Source organism: Choloepus didactylus, chromosome 9 (genome assembly GCF_015220235.1).
Source record: "Choloepus didactylus isolate mChoDid1 chromosome 9, mChoDid1.pri, whole genome shotgun sequence".
NCBI lineage: Eukaryota > Metazoa > Chordata > Mammalia > Pilosa > Megalonychidae > Choloepus > Choloepus didactylus.
In genome coordinates, this window is record NC_051315.1 from 23,112,291 (window position 1) to 23,133,315 (window position 21,025).

The following is a 21,025-nucleotide window of genomic DNA, read 5'->3' on the forward strand; positions in this document are numbered from 1 at the left end:
GGGAAAGGCACAGCCTCCGCTGCCCCCACGGCCTCATTTCTCAGCGCAGACAGTCTATGCTTCCGGAGTGCAAACACTCTCTGACTTGTTCCCCAGCCATCACTTCCTAGTTCTGTTCCCTGGATCAGAGCCTTTTCTTTTCTAAGGCTAAACTGCGCCTTGTAACTTCTTTGAGTCTTTTCAGAGCTGGGTCCATCCTTCTTCACTTAATCTATGGTAGCAACTGTCTTCCACCCTGTGGAGCATCCTGCTCTTCTCTTTCTGCACCCAGGCCTCGGATGCTTGCACTGACACTTTCCTTGTCCCTCTATCGCAAGCTTCCATTTACAATCCTTAGTAGCAGTTTCTCTTTCACAGTGTGACGATGAAAACCCAGCCTCCCTGAATTGCCCCAGCAGGATCTATCTACTGAAGTCTTTCCATTAGATCTCAATGTGCTGCAGAAGTAAAGTGGATCATATTAGGGAAGGCAGAGCAGGAAAGGATGGGGATGAGCCAGTCACCATCCTGGGTGCAAATGCTTGTTTTTCCTGACAACTTAATTGGTCTGACTTTTGAAACCTGGTGTAAAGAGAGACCATCTTCATGAACCATTTCCTCTCAAACCATCATAAATTGCCCACATTTGCAAACTTCCTCCCTAGAATTACTGTCTCTGTTTGATCAAAAAGCAAGCTACACTCAAATTTGACCTACTTAGAGCATACTTTCACTTGCAAACATCACATGCTGGAGGAAAGCCTGCAGGCTTCTCTGCTTTCAATCTTGCAGAATCCAAAGTTACCCTGGAAATGAGGCAGAAACCTGCAAAGAGCTTGAGCAGCAAAGCAGAAAGGAGGCCAAAGAAGGCCCAAATGAATTTATAAAATAAACACTATTTTATGTTACATGAGTTAATTATAAACTTAGACACAATTCTGGAAGGAAAATTCATGATTGTAGAATCTTTCTAAAAATAATTCCTTTATGTTGTAAAACACTGGCTGCTAAGTAAAACTGGAAAATGCTCAAGCTAATGAGGTTTACTTCAAAACAGTATTTACAAACAGTGCTGTCTGTGAATGTAATTCTTTCTTAGATCTGTATTTCTGAGCCTTAACCTCTCATGATTCTGACATATTGCAGGATTATGCCCTGGTTTTATTTCATGATTTTTTTTTTTAAATATAAATCACATTTTCATATTACCATTGTGCTTTTTAAAGTATATATCATCTGACCATGCTTTACTATAAAGTATTTGATCAACACAACTTTTTTAAAAAGAGGTACTGGAAGTAAACTTTTTAATGAGATAGGATTTTAAAAACAGAAAATGATAACCATGAGGCAAAGAGTGCTTTGATAGTAAGGCTAGTTTTATGCATTTCAAAAATAAAAATAAAATGAAGCTTAAAAACATTTACATATTATGTTTTCAGGTTTTTAATAGTTTCAAGAATTACTTTACCCAGAACTCCCAAATTGTTCACAAACCCCACAGGTATAATTAGCTTATTTTCAATAGCATCTTTTCAATAAAGATGGAAGGCTAACAAATTTAAAAAAAGCAACAACCTAAAATGTGTATCCCAAGCCCATTTTGGATGCATTCAGTGAGCAAAGATCTTCTGCATACCAGGCAGGGTGGTCATGCTTGGCCCAGAATTCCTGAATTAAGGATAATTTGTCTACAAAATGTCCCTTATGGGTATGCAATGTTCCATTTATAACTACAAAACAGTCCAAAATGAATACTAATCCAGCAGCATTTTTCAGGTGATCCAAAGTATATTTTTCAAACACAACTGATGCATAATACAGTGATTAAGGTATACCAGGTAGACATGCAGGCTTAACAGAGCCTTGCTGGACCACAATTGAGCATATGCTTAAAATCAACAAGACCTCAGAGTATTTAGTATTGTATCTCAGTTTCTATTAAGAAGTTTCAAAAGATATTTCACACCAAAAGTCCTCACTATAAAGTAAAGGGCATTGATTTCTTGATCATGATTCTGAAAAGTTTTGTTCTCACAAAATTAGACAAATATTTAAAAAATGTGATCAACTCTTCCACATAAACCATTTGCCATCCATTCAAGTATTTTTTACACTTGACAGCTTTACCAAAAATCGTGTGATGTCAGATCCATGCTTTGATGCTAGAGACTGTCTTCTCACCTGGCTCCTTTCTTTGGCTTGTTTGGCAGTTCTCTAAAAGTTAAAAAAATATTCACGCATATGTATGTTAGAAAAAAAGCCACTGGTTACGGAAGCTCAAAAACTCTATTTTGTCAGTCTGGAAACATCTGCCTGTCACCATACCCACTTGCAAGTGCTTTGCCATCTGGGGCTGTCTGGGGCTACCCACACCACAAGGCAGAGGAGCAGTAGCTCTGGTAAGTGCCCTGAGGGTCTAGGTTCATGAGGACGATTCTGAGGTGAAAACACACAGCTTTGGGGGCTGTCCTACCACCAGCTGAGACCATGAATGCGGGGGCTAGAAGAGGCCCTGATCCTTCTCATCCAAGTGGGAGCTCATACGGCACCTTGGGATTTTCCAGAGCACAGTAGGCAGAAGGCCCTCACTTCCTATTTTCTGGGCCTAGAGCCATTCCCAACTCAATAGCCAAGCCAATGCATAAAAACAAAATGAGATAGATCAGAACAGGGTTCCTTTTCTGCCTCCACAAGTAAAATTTTTCATAAAAATCTAAAAAAGGAATTATAAAACAGCCTGCATTTTTTTCACTATTTCATAATTCTCTTATAGGTCTTGAATTTGTACATAATTTGCACAGGTGAGAAATCAGATAGGTTTTTCCCAAATTTGAACTCCATGTGTGCAAGAAGTGATCTTGGTGGAAGGGGTAGGGAGATTTAAAACTAAAAATAAACAAATAAAAAAACACCTGCCTCTATGACACGATTCCATTTATGTAAAATTATATTTGTGAAGACATTGTGGAATCTAAAATATTAAAAGAAGGATAATAGGGAGCTCATTCAATACGGACAATGGCAAAGAATGTGAATGTTCTCAAAAGATTAAATACAACTGATGAGCGTTTTCTAAAAACATCAGTGTCTCTAGTAAACAAGCCTACAAACTGATGGCAGGGCATTTCTCTCCCACCACATTAGCGCTCACCGGTGAAGGCTGATGGACACGCTACTCTGCTGCCAAGGTGGGGGGAGCACCACAGGGTATGATCCTTTGGAAAACTGTTGCAATAAATTCCTACAGTTTCCAAAACATCCAAACACTTTGACTCAGCGATTTTATATCCTTTAAAGAAAGGACTCAAACTGTAGAAACAGTTTTGCATACAAAAAATGTCCTTGGCAGAATTATATAAGAGAGCACAAAATGGGAATGACTTGAATGCTCATCACTGTGAGAATGGGGAAGCAAACTGCAGTAGAATATTATGCAGAATATTATGCAGCCATTGTAGATGATGAACATTATGAATGGCTGGAGAACATGGGAAAATGTTTAAATCTTGCCATAAGTAAAAAAAAAGCTGGCTATAAAGTCACATACTGAATATATGCTTCTTTCTAAGATTATCTCAATAGGTAGGTTCTACTGTCTTTTGCTGGACTGCCTGTTAAACATTCATCCTGGTAGACAAATGATGTAGTAATAGATCATATCTCCCACTTTAAACAATAGGTAATTGCTCCATGATATACCAACATTAATGGGTTTCATACTTAGGCCAGCAGTGCAGTCTTTGCATGTTGGACGGATGGTCCTAGAGATAATTTATCAATGTTCTCAGATATTTTCAGGATGTCCTTACTAGAAATGCAAACATGACTCATTGACCCAATTCACCCCAATTCACCAAACTTCTGGTTTGTGGGCCTGGATCTCTTCTAGGCTATGCAATATATAAGATGTGTTCATTTTCTTTTAGGTCGTGGTGAAAATTTCCTCATCCTAAAATGAATTTTAAGGGAAATAGCTTCTCTTGCATCTGTGACTAAGAACTTACATAGGCCTCAAGATGAAACCCAAGCATTAGGTGACCACAGGAATAAAAAGCACCTCTCATTAGCCAGACCAGCGATATCGATTCATACATGTAATCTTCCACACCTATACACAAAATTTTCAGTCTGATTTCTCTGTGTGGAGTCAAACCCGTCTGTGGGCTTCACTGACCTCTCTGTGACAGACTGTACAGAGAGTCTGAAGGTTGTCCAGGGAGCACTGCCCTCCTCCACTGTAGACTGGCTTGATGTGATCCACCTGCCAGAAATGTCCTTCCCCTGGGTTTCTTATAATTTCATTTAGCTGCAATAAGAAAACAAGGTCAGCAATTTTCAACATACACTATGGGAATTGTTGGTTTTTGCATTGTGCAATATGTGTATACAGCAAAATCACAGGGAAAAATACATTAGGAAGGTTCTTTATAGCTTTTTATTGTGAGTGGGGAAAAAACCTCTGGGTTAACAATTTGAAGGCAACAAAATAGCCTTCTTAAAAAGTTTTTTTTTCCTTACCTCAACCATTTTGAAAAAATTTACAAGTAGAAAATACCCAAAATCCTGAAAGATTGGGAAAAATCAGTTGCTTTTGCACCTTTGGGTTAGTTTACACATTAAGTGAAACAAAACAGAAAAGAATAAGGACAAATTGGAAATTAATATCTTCTGAGTATTACTGACCCAAACAATCTTTTCATTGTTGAACTAAATGCACCTGTTATTTTTACCAGTGATGGTTTAAATATTAATAACTATCATCTGGGATTTTTATGCTATTCACCAAAAACTTTCCAAGTTACATGGACCGCAATGAAATTTCTAGAACAAATCTCTCTAACTTGCATATTTGGAATAAGCAAAGACAGCATGTAAAGCAGTCACTATTTAGGCCAGTCCATAAATACACATTTTATATTTAACCAATGATGCCCTATATTAAAATGAGATGTTATTTTAGCATTTTACCTGAGGTTATAAAACCAACTCAGACCGTAACAGTGCAATTGTTTGAATATCACAAAAATGAGTATGGAGGTCATTTTTATTTCCTTGGTCTTGGCAAGGAAGAAGTTATAATTGGCCAATTTCATGGCTGCTAGTTGTGGGAACCTTCGACATCGTTCTAAAGCACTGTTAAGAGCTTGTCAGACCAGCGGGGCGGTACGGTGACCTGGTCGATGGTGCTCGGCCCACAAGGGGCCCAGAGACTCCAAGAGTTAGCAGGCAAGCTGAAGCTGTGCACTGTATCCAGGTGCACTTTGTTACAGCTTGCCTTACGTTCTCCACCATACTGAACTTTCCAAATTCAATTAGAAGATACATACTGATTTATATTTTTCAGGTTGGTATTGTTATAAGAAACCACAAATGACAGTCTTGTGCATCAAGCAAATGGCATGTAGTCAGAAAAAAAAATCCATTTTGTTTCTGCCTTCTGTAACCAATTCCTTTGCTCTGACAGACTTTACGATCCAGAAGGTGCTTCTTTATTCTTCCCTAGTAGTTCTATAGCATATCACCTGGGCTACTCTCCAGCATTCTGAATTCACCTCTTGAAAGAAGCTCTCCCTCTCTGACTAGCCTTCCCAATCAGAGGCCTGAGGTGCTATGTATCCTCTGGGTACTTTTGTATTTGACATACATTTATGTTACTTCTGCATTCCTAGACAGGCTGCTTTGAAAATGTCCTTGAGTCGTTTCATCGTGTACCTTCTGGAAGCCTCTGCACAGGCAGCAGACAGGAACTGGAGCCTGGACAGCACCCCTACAAGGGAGGCAATATGATCCTCTACAATTAGACCAAAAAATCTTTCAGGAACTCTGGATATCATTAGAGAAATATAGTATTTCACCAGCTCTCAAAGACACTTTGCGGAAATGAGTATTAATTCGATTCTAATTCAGCAATACCAGGTAAATTAAAATATATGATTTATATAACTAGTAGGAATTTATCCAATATTTTAATGGGTCAAGAGTGATCCTTTTTAAAATTGTGGTAAAATATATATAATACATAAAATATAATGAAATGTAATATATAGCATAAAATTTGCCACCTTAACCATTTTTACGTGTACAATTCATGGCATTGATTACCTTCACAATCACCACTATCTATTTCCAAAATGTGTCACTGCTCCAAACAGAAACTCTACCTATTAAGCAGTCACTCCCCATTCCCCACCTCCTCTCAGCCCCTGCTCACCTTTAATCTACTTCTGCCTCTATGAATTTGCCAATTCTAGATATTTCATGTAAGTGGAATCATGCAAGATTTGTCCTTTTGTGCCTGGCTTGTTTCATTGGCATAATGTTTTAAAGTTTAATCCATGTTGTATGTATCCTGTGTCAGAACTTCAATCCTTTTCATGACTGAATAATATTCTATTATATGTATACACCACATTATTCATCTCTTGATAGACACCGGGTTGTTTGCACCTTTGGGCTATTGTGAATAATACTGCTATACACCTTGGTGTACAAGTACCCGTTTGAGAGGAGTAAGCCTTTTTAATTAAGCATGCTACAAAATCACACATTTTGCTGTAGTTTGAAATTTTGGAATGACTAGGTATTAAGATTAAAAATCCAACTAAGTTTTGGAAAGCCAAGTGAGTATCAATGATAGTGTGCTAAGAATAATATTTTGTCATAAATTGCTCTAGGATTACATTTTACAATGGAACGAACGTATCCAAGCACCTTCTATTGTAATGAACTATGTTTTTGAAGACTCTTGTCATTAATATTAACAACATGAAAAGTGGAACAACTAGACAAAAGGTTCCTCCTCATGCAACGTACCATCTGTTAAGATCTCTTCCCAAAGTAACTGAATCAGAATCTAATTAATCTTCTAGATCTTACAACCATTATTCAGGAAATATGAGAGGACAGAAGAACATGTTAAACAACACCATGAGGATACAGAAAGACAAATTCAGAATGTGGGAAATCCTACTGTCAAATGTTTCAGTTCCTTCAACAATCAGTGCTATACAATAAAGAAGGGAGGCGGGGCAAGATGGCGGACTGGTGAGCTGTATGTTTTAGTTACTCCTCCAGGAAAGTAGGTAGAAAGCCAGGAACTGCGTGGACTGGACACCACACAGCAATCTGACTTTGGGCATACTTCATACAACACTCATGAAAACGTGGAACTGCTGAGATCAGCGAAATCTGTGAGTTTCTGTGGCCAGGGGACCCGCACCCCTCCCTGCCAGGCTCAGTCCCATGGGAGGAGGGGCTGTCAGCTCCCGGAAGGAGAAGGGAGAACTGCAGTGGCAGCCATTATCGGAAACTCATTCTGCTGATCCAAACTCCAACCATAGATAGACTGAGACCAGACACCAGAGAATCTGAGAGCAGCCAGCCCAGCAGAGAGGAGACAGGCATAGAAAAAAACAACACGAAAAACTCCAAAATAAAAGCGGAGGATTTTTGGAGTTCTGGTGAACATAGAAAGGGGAAGGGCAGAGCTCAGGCCCTGAGGCTCATATGCAAATCCCGAAGAAAAGCTGATCTCTCTGCCCTGTGATCCTTTCCTTAATGGCCCTAATTGCTTTGAATCTTAGCATTTCAATAACCCGTTAGATCTCTGAGGAGGGCCCTTTTTTTTAATCCTTTTTTCTTTTTCTAAAACAATTACTCTAAGAAGCCCAGTACAGAAAGCTTCAAAGACTTGCAATTTGGGCAGGTCAAGACAAGAGCAGAACTAAGAGAGCTCTGAGACAAAAGGCAATAATCCAGTGGCTGAGAAAATTCACTAAACACCACAACTTCCCAAGAAAAGGGGGGTGTCCGCTCACAGCCATCATCCTGGTGGACAGGAAACACTCCTGCCCGTCGCCAGCCCCATAGCCCGGACCTGCCCCAGACAACCCAGTGTGACGGAAGTGCTTCAAATAACAGGCACACACCACAAAACTGGGCGTGGACATTAGCCTTCCCTGCAACCTCAGCTGATTGTCCCAGAGTTGGGAAGGTGGAGCAGTGTGAATTAACAAAGCCCCATTCAGCCATATTTCAGCAGACTGGGAGCCTCCCTACACAGCCCAGCAGCCCAGAACTGCCCTGGAGGGACGGCACTCACCTGTGACATAGCACAGTCATCCCTCAACAGAAGACCTGGGGTGCACAGCCTGGAAGAGGGGCCCACTTGCAAGTCTCAGGAGCTATACGCCAATACCAAGGACTTGTGGGTCAGTGGCAGAGACAAACTGTGGCAGGACTGAACTGAAGGATTAGACTATTGCAGCAGCTTTAAAACTCTAGGATCACCAGGGAGATTTGATTGTTAGAGCCACCCCCCCTCCCTGACTGCCCAGAAACACGCCCCATATACAGGGCGGGTAACACCAACTACACACGCAAGCTTGGTACACCAATTGGACCCAACAAGACTCACTCCCCCACTCACCAAAAAGGCTAAGCAGGGTAGAACTGGCTTGTGGAGAACAGGTGGCTCGTGGACGCCACCTGCTGGTTAGTTAGAGAAAGCGTACTCCACGAAGCTATAGATCTGATAAATTAGAGATAAGGACTTCAATTGGTCTACAAATCCTAAAAGAACCCTATCAAGTTCAGCAAATGCCAAGAGGCCAAAACCAACAGAAAATTATAAAGCATATGAAAAAACCAGACGATATGGATAACCCAAGCCCAAGCACCCAAATCAAAAGATCAGAAGAGACACAGCACCTAGAGCAGCTACTCAAAGAACTAAAGATGAACAATGAGACCATAGTACGGGATACAAAGGATATCAAGAAGACCCTAGAAGAGCATAAAGAAGACACTGCAAGACTAAATAAAAAAATGGATGATCTTATGGAAATTAAAGAAACTGTTGACCAAATTAAAAAGATTCTGGACACTCATAGTACAAGACTAGAGGAAGTTGAACAACGAATCAGTGACCTGGAAGATGACAGAATGGAAAATGAAAGCATAAAAGAAAGAATGCGGAAAAAAATTGAAAAAATCGAAACGGACCGCAGGGATATGATAGATAATATAAAACGTCCAAATATAAGACTCATTGGTGTTCCAGAAGGGGAAGAAAAGGGTAAAGGTCTAGGAAGAGTATTCAAAGAAATTGTTGGGGAAAACTTCCCAAATCTTCTAAACAACATAAATACACAAATCATAAATGCTCAGCGAACTCCAAATACAATAAATCCAAATAAACCCACTCCGAGACATATTCTGATCCCACTGTCGAACACAGAAGAGAAGGAGCAAGTTCTGAAAAGCAGCAAGAGAAAAGCAATTCACCACATACAAAGGAAACAGCATAAGACTAAGTAGTGACTACTCCGCAGCCACCATGGAGGCAAGAAGGCAGTGGCACGATATATTTAAAATTCTGAGTGAGAAAAATTTCCAACCAAGAATACTTTATCCAGCAAAGCTCTCCTTCAAATTTGAGGGAGAGCTTAAATTTTTCACAGACAAACAAATGCTGAGAGAATTTGCTAACAAGAGACCTGCCCTACTGGAGATACTCAAGGGAGCCCTACAGACAGAGAAACAAAGAAAGGACAGAGAGACTTGGAGAAAGGTTCAGTACTAAAGAGATTCGGTATGGGTACAATAAAGGATATTAATAGACAGAGGGGAAAAATATGACAAACATAAACCAAAGGATAAGATGGCTGATTCAAGAAATGCCTTCACGGTTATAACGTTGAATGTAAATGGATTAAACTCCCCAAGTAAAAGATATAGATTTGCAGAATGGATCAAAAAAAAAAATGAACCATCAATATGTTGCATACAAGAGACTCATCTTAGACACAGGGACACAAAGAAACTGAAAGTGAAAGGATGGAAAAAAATATTTCATGCAAGCTACAGCCAAAAGAAAGCAGGTGTAGCAATATTAATCTCAGATAAAATAGACTTTAAATGCAGGGATGTTTTGAGAGACAAAGAAGGCCACTACATACTAATAAAAGGGGCAATTCAACAAGAAGAAATAACAATCATAAATGCACCCAATCAAGGTGCCACAAAATACATGAGAGAAACACTGGCAAAACTAAAGGAAGCAATTGATGTTTCCACAATAATTGTGGGAGACTTCAACACATCACTCTCTCCTATAGATAGATCAACCAGACAGAAGACCAATAAGGAAATTGAAAACCTAAACAATCTGATAAATGAATTAGATTTAACAGATATATACAGGACATTACATCCCAAATCACCAGGATACACATACTTTTCTAGTGCTCACGGAACTTTCTCCAGAATAGATCATATGCTAGGACATAAACAAGCCTCAATAAATTTAAAAAGATTGAAATTATTCAAAGCACATTCTCTGACCACAATGGAATACAATTAGAAGTCAATAACCATCAGAGACTTAGAAAATTCACAAATACCTGGAGGTTAAACAACACACTCCTAAACAATCAGTGGGTTAACGAAGAAATAGCAAGAGAAATCGCTAAATATATAGAGACGAATGAAAATGAGAACACCAACATACCAAAACCTATGGGATGCAGCAAAAGCAGTGCTAAGGGGGAAATTTATAGCACTAAACGCATATATTAAAAAGGAAGAAAGAGCCAAAATCAAAGAACTAATGGATCAACTGAAGAAGCTAGAAAATGAACAGCAAACCAATCCTAAACCAAGTACAAGAAAAGAAATAACAAGGATTAAAGCAGAAATAAATGACATAGAGAACAAAAAAACAATAGAGAGGATAAATATCACCAAAAGTTGGTTCTTTGAGAAGATCAACAAGATTGACAAGCCCCTAGCTAGACTGACAAAATCAAAAAGAGAGAAGACCCATAGAAACAAAATAATGAATGAAAAAGGTGACATAACTGCAGATCCTGAAGAAATTAAAAAAATTATAAGAGGATACTATGAACAACTGTATGCCAACAAACTGGATAATGTAGAGGAAATGGACAATTTCCTGGAAACATATGAACAACCTAGACTGACCAGAGAAGAAATAGAAGACCTCAACCAACCCATCACAAGCAAAGAGATCCTATCAGTCATTAAAAATCTTCCCACAAATAAATGCCCAGGGCCAGATGGCTTCACAGGGGAATTCTACCAAACTTTCCAGAAAGAACTGACACCAATCTTACTCAAACTCTTTCAAAACATTGAAGAAAATGGAACACTACCTAACTCATTTTATGAAGCTAACATCAATTGAATACCAAAACCAGGCAAAGATGCTACAAAAAAGGAAAACTACCGGCCAATCTCCCTAATGAATATAGATGCAAAAATCCTCAACAAAATACTCAAAATGGATGAAAGATCTCAATATAAAAGAAAGTACCATAAAACTCCTAGAAGATAATGTGTCCAAAGACACATTAAAAAAATCATACACCATGACCAAGTGGGGTTAATTCCAGGCATGCAAGGATGGTTCAACATAAGAAAATCAATCAATGTATTACAAAACATTAACAAGTCAAAAGGGAAAAATCAATTGATCATCTCAATAGATGCTGAAAAAGCATTTGACAAAATCCAACATCCGTTTTTGATAAAAACACTTCAAAAGGTAGGAATTGAAGGAAACTTCCTCAAGATGATAAAGAGCATATATGAAAAACCCACAGCTAGCATAGTACTCAATGGTGAGAGACTGAAAGCCTTCCCTCTAAGATCAGGAACAAGACAAGGATGCCCGCTGTCACCACAGTTATTCAACATTGTGCTGGAAGTGCTAGCCAGGGCAATCCGGCAAGACAAAGAAATAAAAGGCATCCAAATTGCAAAAGAAGAAGTAAAACGGTCATTGTTTGCAGATGATATGATCTTATATTTAGAAAACCCTGAGAAATCGACGATACAGCTACTAGAGCTAATAAACAAATTTAGCAAAGTAGCGGGATACAAGATTAATGCACATAAGCCAGTAATGTTTCTATATGCTAGAAATGAACAAACTGAAGAGACACTCAAGAAAAAGATACCATTTTCAATAGCAACTAAAAAAATCAAGTAGCTAGGAATAAACTTAACCAAAGATGTAAAGGCCTATACAAAGAAAACTACATAACTCTACTAAAAGAAATAGAAGGGGACCTTAAAAGATGGAAAAATATTCCATGTTCATGGATAGGAAGACTAAATGTCATTAAGATGTCAATTCTACCCAAACTCATCTACAGATTCAATGCAATCCCAATCAAAATTCCAACAACCTACTCTGCAGACTTGGAAAAGCTAGTTATCAAATTTATTTGGAAAGGGAAGATGCCTCGAATTGCTAAAGACACTCTAAAAAAGAAAAACGAAGTGGGAGGACTTACACTCCCTGACTTTGAAGCTTATTATAAAGCCACAGTTGTCAAAACAGCATGGTACTGGCACAAAGATAGACATATAGATCAATGGAATCGAATTGAGAATTCAGAGATAGACCCTCAGATCTATGGCTGACTGATCTTCGATAAGGCCCGCAAAGTCACTGAACTGAGTCATAATGGTCTTTTCAACAAATGGGGCTGGGAGAGTTGGATATCCATATCCAAAACAATGAAAGAGGACCCCTACCTCACCCCCTACTCAAAATGGACCAAAGATCTCAATATAAAAGAAAGTACCATAAAACTCCTAGAAGATAGTGTAGGAAAACATCTTCAACACCTTGTATTATGCGGCCACTTCCTATACTTTACACCCAAAGCACAAGCAACAAAAGAAAAAATAGATAAATGGTAACTCCTCAAGCTTAGAAGTTTCTGCACCTCAAAGGAATTTCTCAAAAAGTTAAAGAGGCAGCCAACTCAATGGGCAAAAGTTTTTGGAAACCATGTATCTGACAAAAGACTGATATCTTGCATATATAAAGAAATCCTACAACTCAATGACAATAGTACAGACAGCCCAATTATAAAATGGGCAAAAGATATGAAAAGACAGTTCTCTGAAGAGGAAATACAAATGGCCAAGAAACACATGAAAAAATGTTCAGCTTCACTAGCTATTAGAGAGATGCAAATTAAGACCACAATGAGATACCATCTAACACCGATTAGAATGGCTGCCATTAAAGAAACAGGAAACTACAAATGCTGGAGGGGATGTGGAGAAATTGGAACTCTTATTCATTGTTGGTTGGACTGTATAATGGTTCAGCCACTCTGGAAGTCAGTCTGGCACTTCCTTGGAAAACTAGATATAGAGTTACCATTCGATCCAGCGATTGCACTTCTCGGTATATACCCGGAAGGTCGGAAAGCAGTGACACGAACAGATATCTGCACGCCAATGTTCATAGCAGCATTATTCACAATTGCCAAGCGATGGAAACAACCCAAATGTCCTTCAACAGATGAGTGGATAAATAAAATGTGGTATATACACACGATGGAATACTATACTGCAGTTAAGAAGGAACGATCTCGTGAAACATATGACAACATGGATGAACCTTGAAGACATAATGCTGAGCAAAATAAGCCAGGCACAAAAAGAGAAATATTATATGCTACCACTAATGTGAACTTTGAAAAATGTAAAACAAATGGTTTATAATGTAGAATGTAGGGGAACTAGCAATAGAGAGCAATTAAGGAACAGGGAACAATAATCCAAGAAGAACAGATAAGCTATTTAACGTTCTGGGGATGCCCAGGAATGACTATGGTCTGTTAATTTCTGATGGATATAGTAGGAACAAGTTCACAGAAATGTTGCTATATTAGGTAACTTTCTTGGGGTAAAGTAGGAACATGTTGGAAGTTAAGCAGTTATGTTAGGTTAGTTGTCTTTTTCTTACTCCCTTGTTACAGTCTCTTTGTAATGTTCTTTTATTGTATGTTTGTTTTCTTTTTAACTTTTTTTTCATACAGTTGATTTAAATAAGAAGGGAAAGTTAAAAAAAAAAAAAAGAAAAACAAGGAAAAAAATATGTAGTGCCCCCTTGAGGAGCCTGTGGAGAATGCAGGGGTATTGGCCTACCCAACCTCGATGGTTGCTAACATGACCACAGATATAGGAGACTGGTGGTTTGATGGGTTAAGCCCTCTACCATAGGTTTTACCCTTGGGAAGATGGTTGCTGCAAAGGAGAGGCTAGGCCTCCCTATAATTGTGCCTAAGAGCCTCCTCCCGAATGCCTCTTTGTTGCTCAGATGTGGCCCTGTCTCTCTAGCTAAGTCAACTTGAAAGGTGAAATCACTGCCCTCCCCCCTACATGGGATCAGACACCCAGGGTAGTGAATCTCCCTGGCAACGTGGAATATGACTCCCGGGGAGGAATGTAGACCTGGCATCGTGGGACGCAGAACATCTTCTTGACCAAAAGGGGGATGTGAAAGGAAATGAAATAAGCTTCAGTGGCAGAAAGATTCCAAAAGGAGCCCAGAGGTCACTCTGGTGGGCACTCTTACGCACACTTTAGACAACCCTTTTTAGGTTCTAAAGAATTGGGGTAGCTGGTGGTGGATACCTGAAACTATCAAACTACAACCCAGAACCCATGAATCTCGAAGACAATTGTATAAAAATGTAGCTTATGAGGGGTGACAATGGGATTGGGAAAGCCACAAGGACCACACTCCACTTTGTCTAGTTTATGGATGGATGAGTAGAAAAATAGGGGAAGGAAACAAACAGACAAAGGTACCCAGTATTCTTTTTTACTTCAACTGCTCTTTTTCACTTTAATTATTATTCTTGTTATTTTTGTGTGTGTGCTAATGAAGGTGTCAGGGATTGATTTAGGTGATGAATGTACAACTATGTAATGGTACTGTGAACAATCGAAAGTGCGATTTGTTTTGTATGACTGTGTGGTATGTGAATATATCTCAATAAAATGAAGATAAAAAAAAAATAAAGAGATGGGGTGCTGATATGGACTAAATGGAACTAAGAGGCATATAGACCAAATGCAATGTGCAGGGACATCTTTTGATGCTAATTTGAAAGAAGTAAGTATAAAAAGACATTTTTGAGACAACATGGGAAACAAAAAAAATGGACTTATTATTAAGGAATTATAATTGTGTTTGGTGTGATAATGGGTACCAGGATTATGGTTAAAAAAAAACAAGTCCTCATCTGTTATGTTGTCTGGGATTTGCTTTAAAATATTCCAGGAGAAAAAAAAGAAGTGAGGGGAGGGACTGATGAAACAAGAATGGCAAAATATTGATAATTGTTGGATCTGTGTGATAGGTAAACAGGTTCATTATTCTCTCTACTTTTATATATATATATTTAAAATTCCCAAATTAAATAGTTAACAAAGGAAGTTAGCAATTCAATATTGTTTACTCAGAACACTGCTGCTGTCCATCTGTCAGACGATTATATTATAATTTACCTGTTCTAATGGAAGTTTTGAGGTCCAGGTAATATCCAGAAAATTCTTCCTCTGACTTTTAGGAGCATCTCTCAGACGCAAAAAGAGTTCTTGTGCATTCAGATTACACAGCTGACACACGCCATGTTCAACCTCAAATACTTTGGCTCTCAGGTAACTGTTATGAGATCGAATCCAAAATTCCTCCTGACATTTTAGAGAGCAAAACCGTGAATCCCAAGCATTAACTTTACACTCTTGCTTGGTTGGGCAAGTGGGTTGCTGACAGTGCAGGCAAAGTGGATTTCCTTCATTATTCACAGCTTGCAAATAGCCTTTGGATGTAGAAGGTTTCACAAGGAGATCAGCTTGGGCTGTGCAGGGATTTAGAAATGGGACACAGGCTCCATCTTCAAGAAATTTTCTATAATTGAACAAAACATTTAGTAGGTAACTAATGAACAATTACTCTAGTGTGAATAGTTACTGCTTCAGTTAACAGTCCTCAAAGCTTCTATACTGATTAGCAGTAAACACAGGACCCACAGATTTTGTGATTCAGTGTGGAAAAGAAATAGCTTTAGTCAGCATTTTATATTCTATGCCAAGCAAAGGAGAGTGGTGTGTTAAAAAAAAAAAAACAACTGATTTGAATAGGAATATGTTACCTCTCATGGCAAGACAGATGCCTTCAGGTTAAACAACCAGAACTTGAAATATCAGGAAAGGTTAGAAAATGAGAAGTTATAAAATGCTTCTTCAGGCCAGGAAAGAACAAAGTGGCCACTCTAGACTAATGTAAAACCCCCGATTCTTAGTGGCCACCTGGTTCTCTGAGTGTGTTGGGTCATATACCTCATTAGAAGAGAGAGGCCATTACCAAGGTTCTAGGGTTGCTCTCTCCCAGCCTCTCTTCAGGACACAGTCTTCACATCAGTTAAGTGACAAAACAAAGTGGTTGACAGTGTTGATAGGGATTTGGACAGAAGAACTGCTGAGTATCGTGCCTCCTACAGATAAACTCCAAGCCGATCAAATTAAAATTAGAATTAGAACATGATAGGACATGTGTTCAATTTGTTAGAAGAAAGGAAAAAGTACAGTATTCATTTATACCAAAAGCCCTTTGTGGGAATTAACACAGCAGCCTTGCCTATTTCTCGCGGTTGATTGCTTGAAGGATTAAAAGAAAAACTTCCTATGATAGACAGAGCTCAAGACTGGGAAACAGAGCCCAGATCTTGACCTCAGGTCTGTTAGCACCGACCACCGGGGACTGGGATAAGTCGCTTACCCAATTGGTCCCAGTGTCTTTCCTCAACTCTAATTTCTAAATTAGATAATGAGGAGTTCATATGCCTCATGGAGTTAAGAGGACCAATTGGCTACTGTATTGTGAAAGCTCTTTGTAAACTGTAAAGCGGCCACACAAATGTAAGGCATTATCATAAAAATTCATACATAACTGTAAAGGAGTCGCCTTATTCCTACTGTGTCCCAGTAGTAAAATCCTTACTTGGTGGAAGGGTCCTGAGGTCTTGATTCCTTTGTGATCCGACGGACATGGCCCCCATCATTCTTCACCTTGTCCATTGAAGCTACGGCAACATCTTCCTTGGTTATGTACCTAAAATAATTACATGTTAAATAACAGTTTCGCTATTTCACGTTTGCATCATTCCTTGCAAAAGCAACAGGAAGAAAAGAAGACACAAGTCTACTCGTGTTGATTTACAAGTTAAGAAGTGGAATGCTAGCCTTTATCCTGGCTTCCGTTATGTGCAAAACATATTTCTGTGTTCCAAATTAGTTTCTCCAGGATTTATTTTTCTAAGAAATCCAAGAGTCCTTTGATATCTTTTGGACCATTTTCATTTAAGGGGAAAAAGGAGAGGGTACAGGAAGAAGAAATGGTCAAATGCACACACAACTCACAGCCTTAAGCAAACAGCTTTCCAAGCTGTCAGGAAATCTCGAACTGCATTTTTACCTCCCTCCTGGCTTCCCTTTAAGGTGTCTCTAAATCACCTTACTCAGTTATAATGGCGATATCACTGTATTTGGGTAAAGCAATTCTCTTTTTAGTTAATCAAGTTCAAGCACATCTTCCATAATCTTAAGGTTTTTTCCATTACTATGAGCCCATACACAGTTTATAGAATCTCCCACTCAAATAAAGCCACTCTTGATGTGGGAGTCAGAAGCTTATTATACAACACTATCAATAATACACAATGGTTTAGGGGACTTGAAGTAAAGAGGAAATTTATTCTGATTAAAGGTGATGGGAAATTTCAGCAGGTAAAATTCAATGACCCAATTAATTCCTTCTAATTAGCATGGCCCAGTTTCTCTGGTAGTTTATACCAATTGTAGATTTTTAAAAATTAGTTTAAACACTAATTTCTTTATATTTTTGAGTATTTCTTTATTTGGTAGCTTGACAGTAAATTAAAGTTAAATCACAATGGAATTGTGTCATTGTAGATAAAACTTTAGAAACTTGCTTTTGCCAAGGTGAATTTAATTATAAACAGATTTCCTTCTTTTTATAAGCTATTCTTATTAATTTTTTATTAGGATATACATGCACATGAGTTAAAATTTAAAAGGTGGACTCTAATATAAATGGTGAAGAGTTAAGTTTCTTTACCACTCCTATCCTTTAGCCATCTTGTGTCCTGCCTCAGAGTTACCTCTGTTGCCAAGGTTTTTTTTTCATTTATTTATTTTTTCCCTTCATCAGAGAAATTGTGGGTTTACAGCATGTGTAATATATAGGATTCCCATATGCCATTCCCCCCCACCAACACCTTGCACAGGTGTGGAACATTTGTTACAGCTGATGATAGCACATTTTAAAAATTGTACTGTTAGAGTCCATGGTTTAACTTAGGGTTCACTGTTTGTGTAGAGTAGTTCCATAGAATGTTTATTCTATTACCATATATACAATCTAACATTTCCCCCTTTAATCATATTCACATATATATTACAGTGCTGTTAATTACATTCACAATGTTGTGCTACCATCAGAAGCAGTTTATTTTTTTCTGTTATAGGTTTATAAATTAATATCTTTGCATCTTAATTGAAATATAATTTACATGCCATAAAACTCACCATCTGAAGTTTACAATTCAGTGGATTTTAGTATATTCACAAGGTTGTGCAACCATCAGTCAACACTCTCTAATCCCACAACATTTCCTTTACCCCCAAAAGAAGTCCTGTACCCATTATCAATCACTCCCAATTATGCCTGTACTTTTTAAAAACAAATAGTACATAGTAAACTCAATAACCTGCACCTTGCCCTTTTTACTTAAATATGCATCTCCAAGATTTTTCCCTATTAGTATATACAGAGTTGCCCTATTATCTTTAATGGCTGCATGTAACTCCATGATGTGGATAAACCCTGCAATATATCCAACCAGTCTCTGATTAATAGGCATTTAGGTCATTCCAGTCTTTACTATCACAAGCAATGCTGCAATGAATATGATCATACATGATATTTTATAAAAGTTAAGCATATATAAAATAAACTCCCAGAAGTATGGCTTGCTGGGTCAAAGGTTATGGTGCTTTAAATTTGGAAAGATCATGACAAATTATTCTCCTTTGAGTTTGTGCCAATGTACATGTCCACCAGCAATGCAGGAGAGTACCTGTTTCCTCACACTTTCACTAGGTATGTCAATAAAAAGGAATGTCATTAAAAAAAAAAACAACTCTGCTAATAGTGATGGGTACCTCATTATAGCTTTAAATTTGTGTTTCTCCTATTAAAAGTAAAGGTGGAAAAAGGTTTAGAGGAGGCAGGGCAAGATGGCAGACTGGTGAGCTGTATGTTTTAGTTACTCCTCCAGGAAAGTAGGTAGAAAGCCAGGAACTGCGTGGACTGGACACCACAGAGCAATCTGACTTTGGGCATACTTCATACAACACTCATGAAAACGTGGAACTGCTGAGATCAGTGAAATCTGTAAGTTTTTGCAGCCAGGGGACCCGCGCCCCTCCCTGCCAGGCTCAGTCCCGTGGGAGGAGGGGCTGTCAGCTCCGGGAAGCAGAAGGGAGAAGTGCAGTGGCAGCCCTTATCGGAAACTCATTCTACTGATCCAAAATCCAACCATAGATAGACTGAGACCAGACACCAGAGAATCTGAGAGCAGCCAGCCCAGCAGAGAGGAGACAGGCATAGAAAAAAAACAACACGAAAAACTCCAAAATAAAAGCGGAGGATTTTTGGAGTTCTGGTGAACATAGAAAGGGGAAGGGCCCTGAGGTGCATATGCAAATCCCGAAGAAAAGCTGATCTCTCTGCCCAGTGGACCTTTCCTTAATGGCCCTGGTTGCTTTGTCTCTTAGCATTTCAATAACCCATTAGATCTCTGAGGAGGGCCCGTTTTTTTTTCTTTTTTTTTTTTTAATCCTTTTTTCTTTTTCTAAAACAATTACTCTAAGAAGCCAATACAGAAAGCTTCAAAGACTTACTGTTTGGGCAGGTCAAGTCAAGAGCAGAACTAGGAGAGCTCTGAGACAAAACGCAATAATCCAGTGGCTGAGAAAATTCACTAAACACCACAACTTCCCAAGAAAAGGGGGGTGTCCGCTCACAGCCATCATCCTGGTGGACAGGAAACACTCCTGCCCATCGCCAGCCCCATAGCCCAGAACTGCCCCAGACAACCCAGTGTGACAGAAGCGCTTCAAATAACAGGCACACACCACAAAACTGGGCGTGGACATTAGCCTTCCCTGCAACCTCAGCTGATTGTCCCAGAGTTGGGAAGGTAGAGCAGTGTGAATTAACAAAGCCCCATTCAGCCATCATTTCAGCAGACTGGGATCCTCCCTACACAGCCCAGCAGCCCAGAACTGCCCTGGGGGGACGGCACTCACCTGTGACATAGCACAGTCATCCCTCAACAGAGGACCCGGGGTGCACGGCCTGGAAGAGGGGCCCACTTGCAAGTCTCTGGAGCCATACGCCAACACCAAGGAATTGTGGGTCAGTGGCAGAGACAAACTGTGGCAGGACTGAACTGAAGGATTAGACTATTGCAGCAGCTTTAAAAGTCTAGGATCACCAGGGAGATTTGATTGTTAGAGCCACCCCCCCCTCCCTGACTGCCCAGAAACACGCCCCATATACAGGGCAGGCAACACCAACTACACACGCAAGCTTGGTACACCAATTGGACCCAACAAGACTCACTCCCCCACTCACCAAAAAGGCTAAACAGGGGAGAATTGGCTTGTGGAGAACAGGTGGCTCGTGGACGCCACCTGCTGGTTAGTTAGAGAAAGTGTACTCCACGAAGCTGCAGATCTGATAAATTAGAGATAAGGACTTCAATTGGTCTACAAATACTAAAAGAACCCTATCAAGTTCAGCAAATGCCACGAGGCCAAAAACAACAGAAAATTATAAAGCATATGAAAAAACCAGACGATATGGATAACCCAAGCCCAAGCACCCAAATCAAAATCCAGAAGAGACACAGAACCTAGAGCAGCTACTCAAAGAACTAAAGATGAACAATGAGACCATAGTACGGGAGATAAAGGAAATCAAGAAGACCCTAGAAGAGCATAAAGAAGACATTGCAAGACTAAATAAAAAAATGGATGATCTTATGGAAATTAAAGAAACTGTTGACCAAATTAAAAAGATTCTGGACACTCATAGTACAAGACTAGAGGAAGCTGAACA

The 21,025-nt window shown here is 39.1% G+C and overlaps 1 protein-coding gene across 6 annotated transcripts in view; it reads right to left on the bottom strand.

Moving 5' to 3' along the window:
• Positions 1-1,308: 1,308 nt before the first annotated feature.
• Positions 1,309-21,025, bottom strand: part of ZRANB3 (zinc finger RANBP2-type containing 3) — a 362,832-nt gene continuing 343,115 nt past the window's right edge. For all 6 annotated transcript variants that reach the window (XM_037850112.1, XM_037850110.1, XM_037850111.1 and 3 more), the window contains exons 18-21: positions 16,820-16,930; positions 15,325-15,727; positions 4,157-4,288; positions 1,309-2,196 (exon numbers count right to left, since the gene is read on the bottom strand). In XM_037850112.1, the coding sequence (XP_037706040.1) occupies positions 2,080-2,196; positions 4,157-4,288; positions 15,325-15,727; positions 16,820-16,930 (763 nt within the window). In that variant the 3' untranslated portion in view covers positions 1,309-2,079. The remainder of the gene's footprint in view (positions 2,197-4,156; positions 4,289-15,324; positions 15,728-16,819; positions 16,931-21,025) is intronic.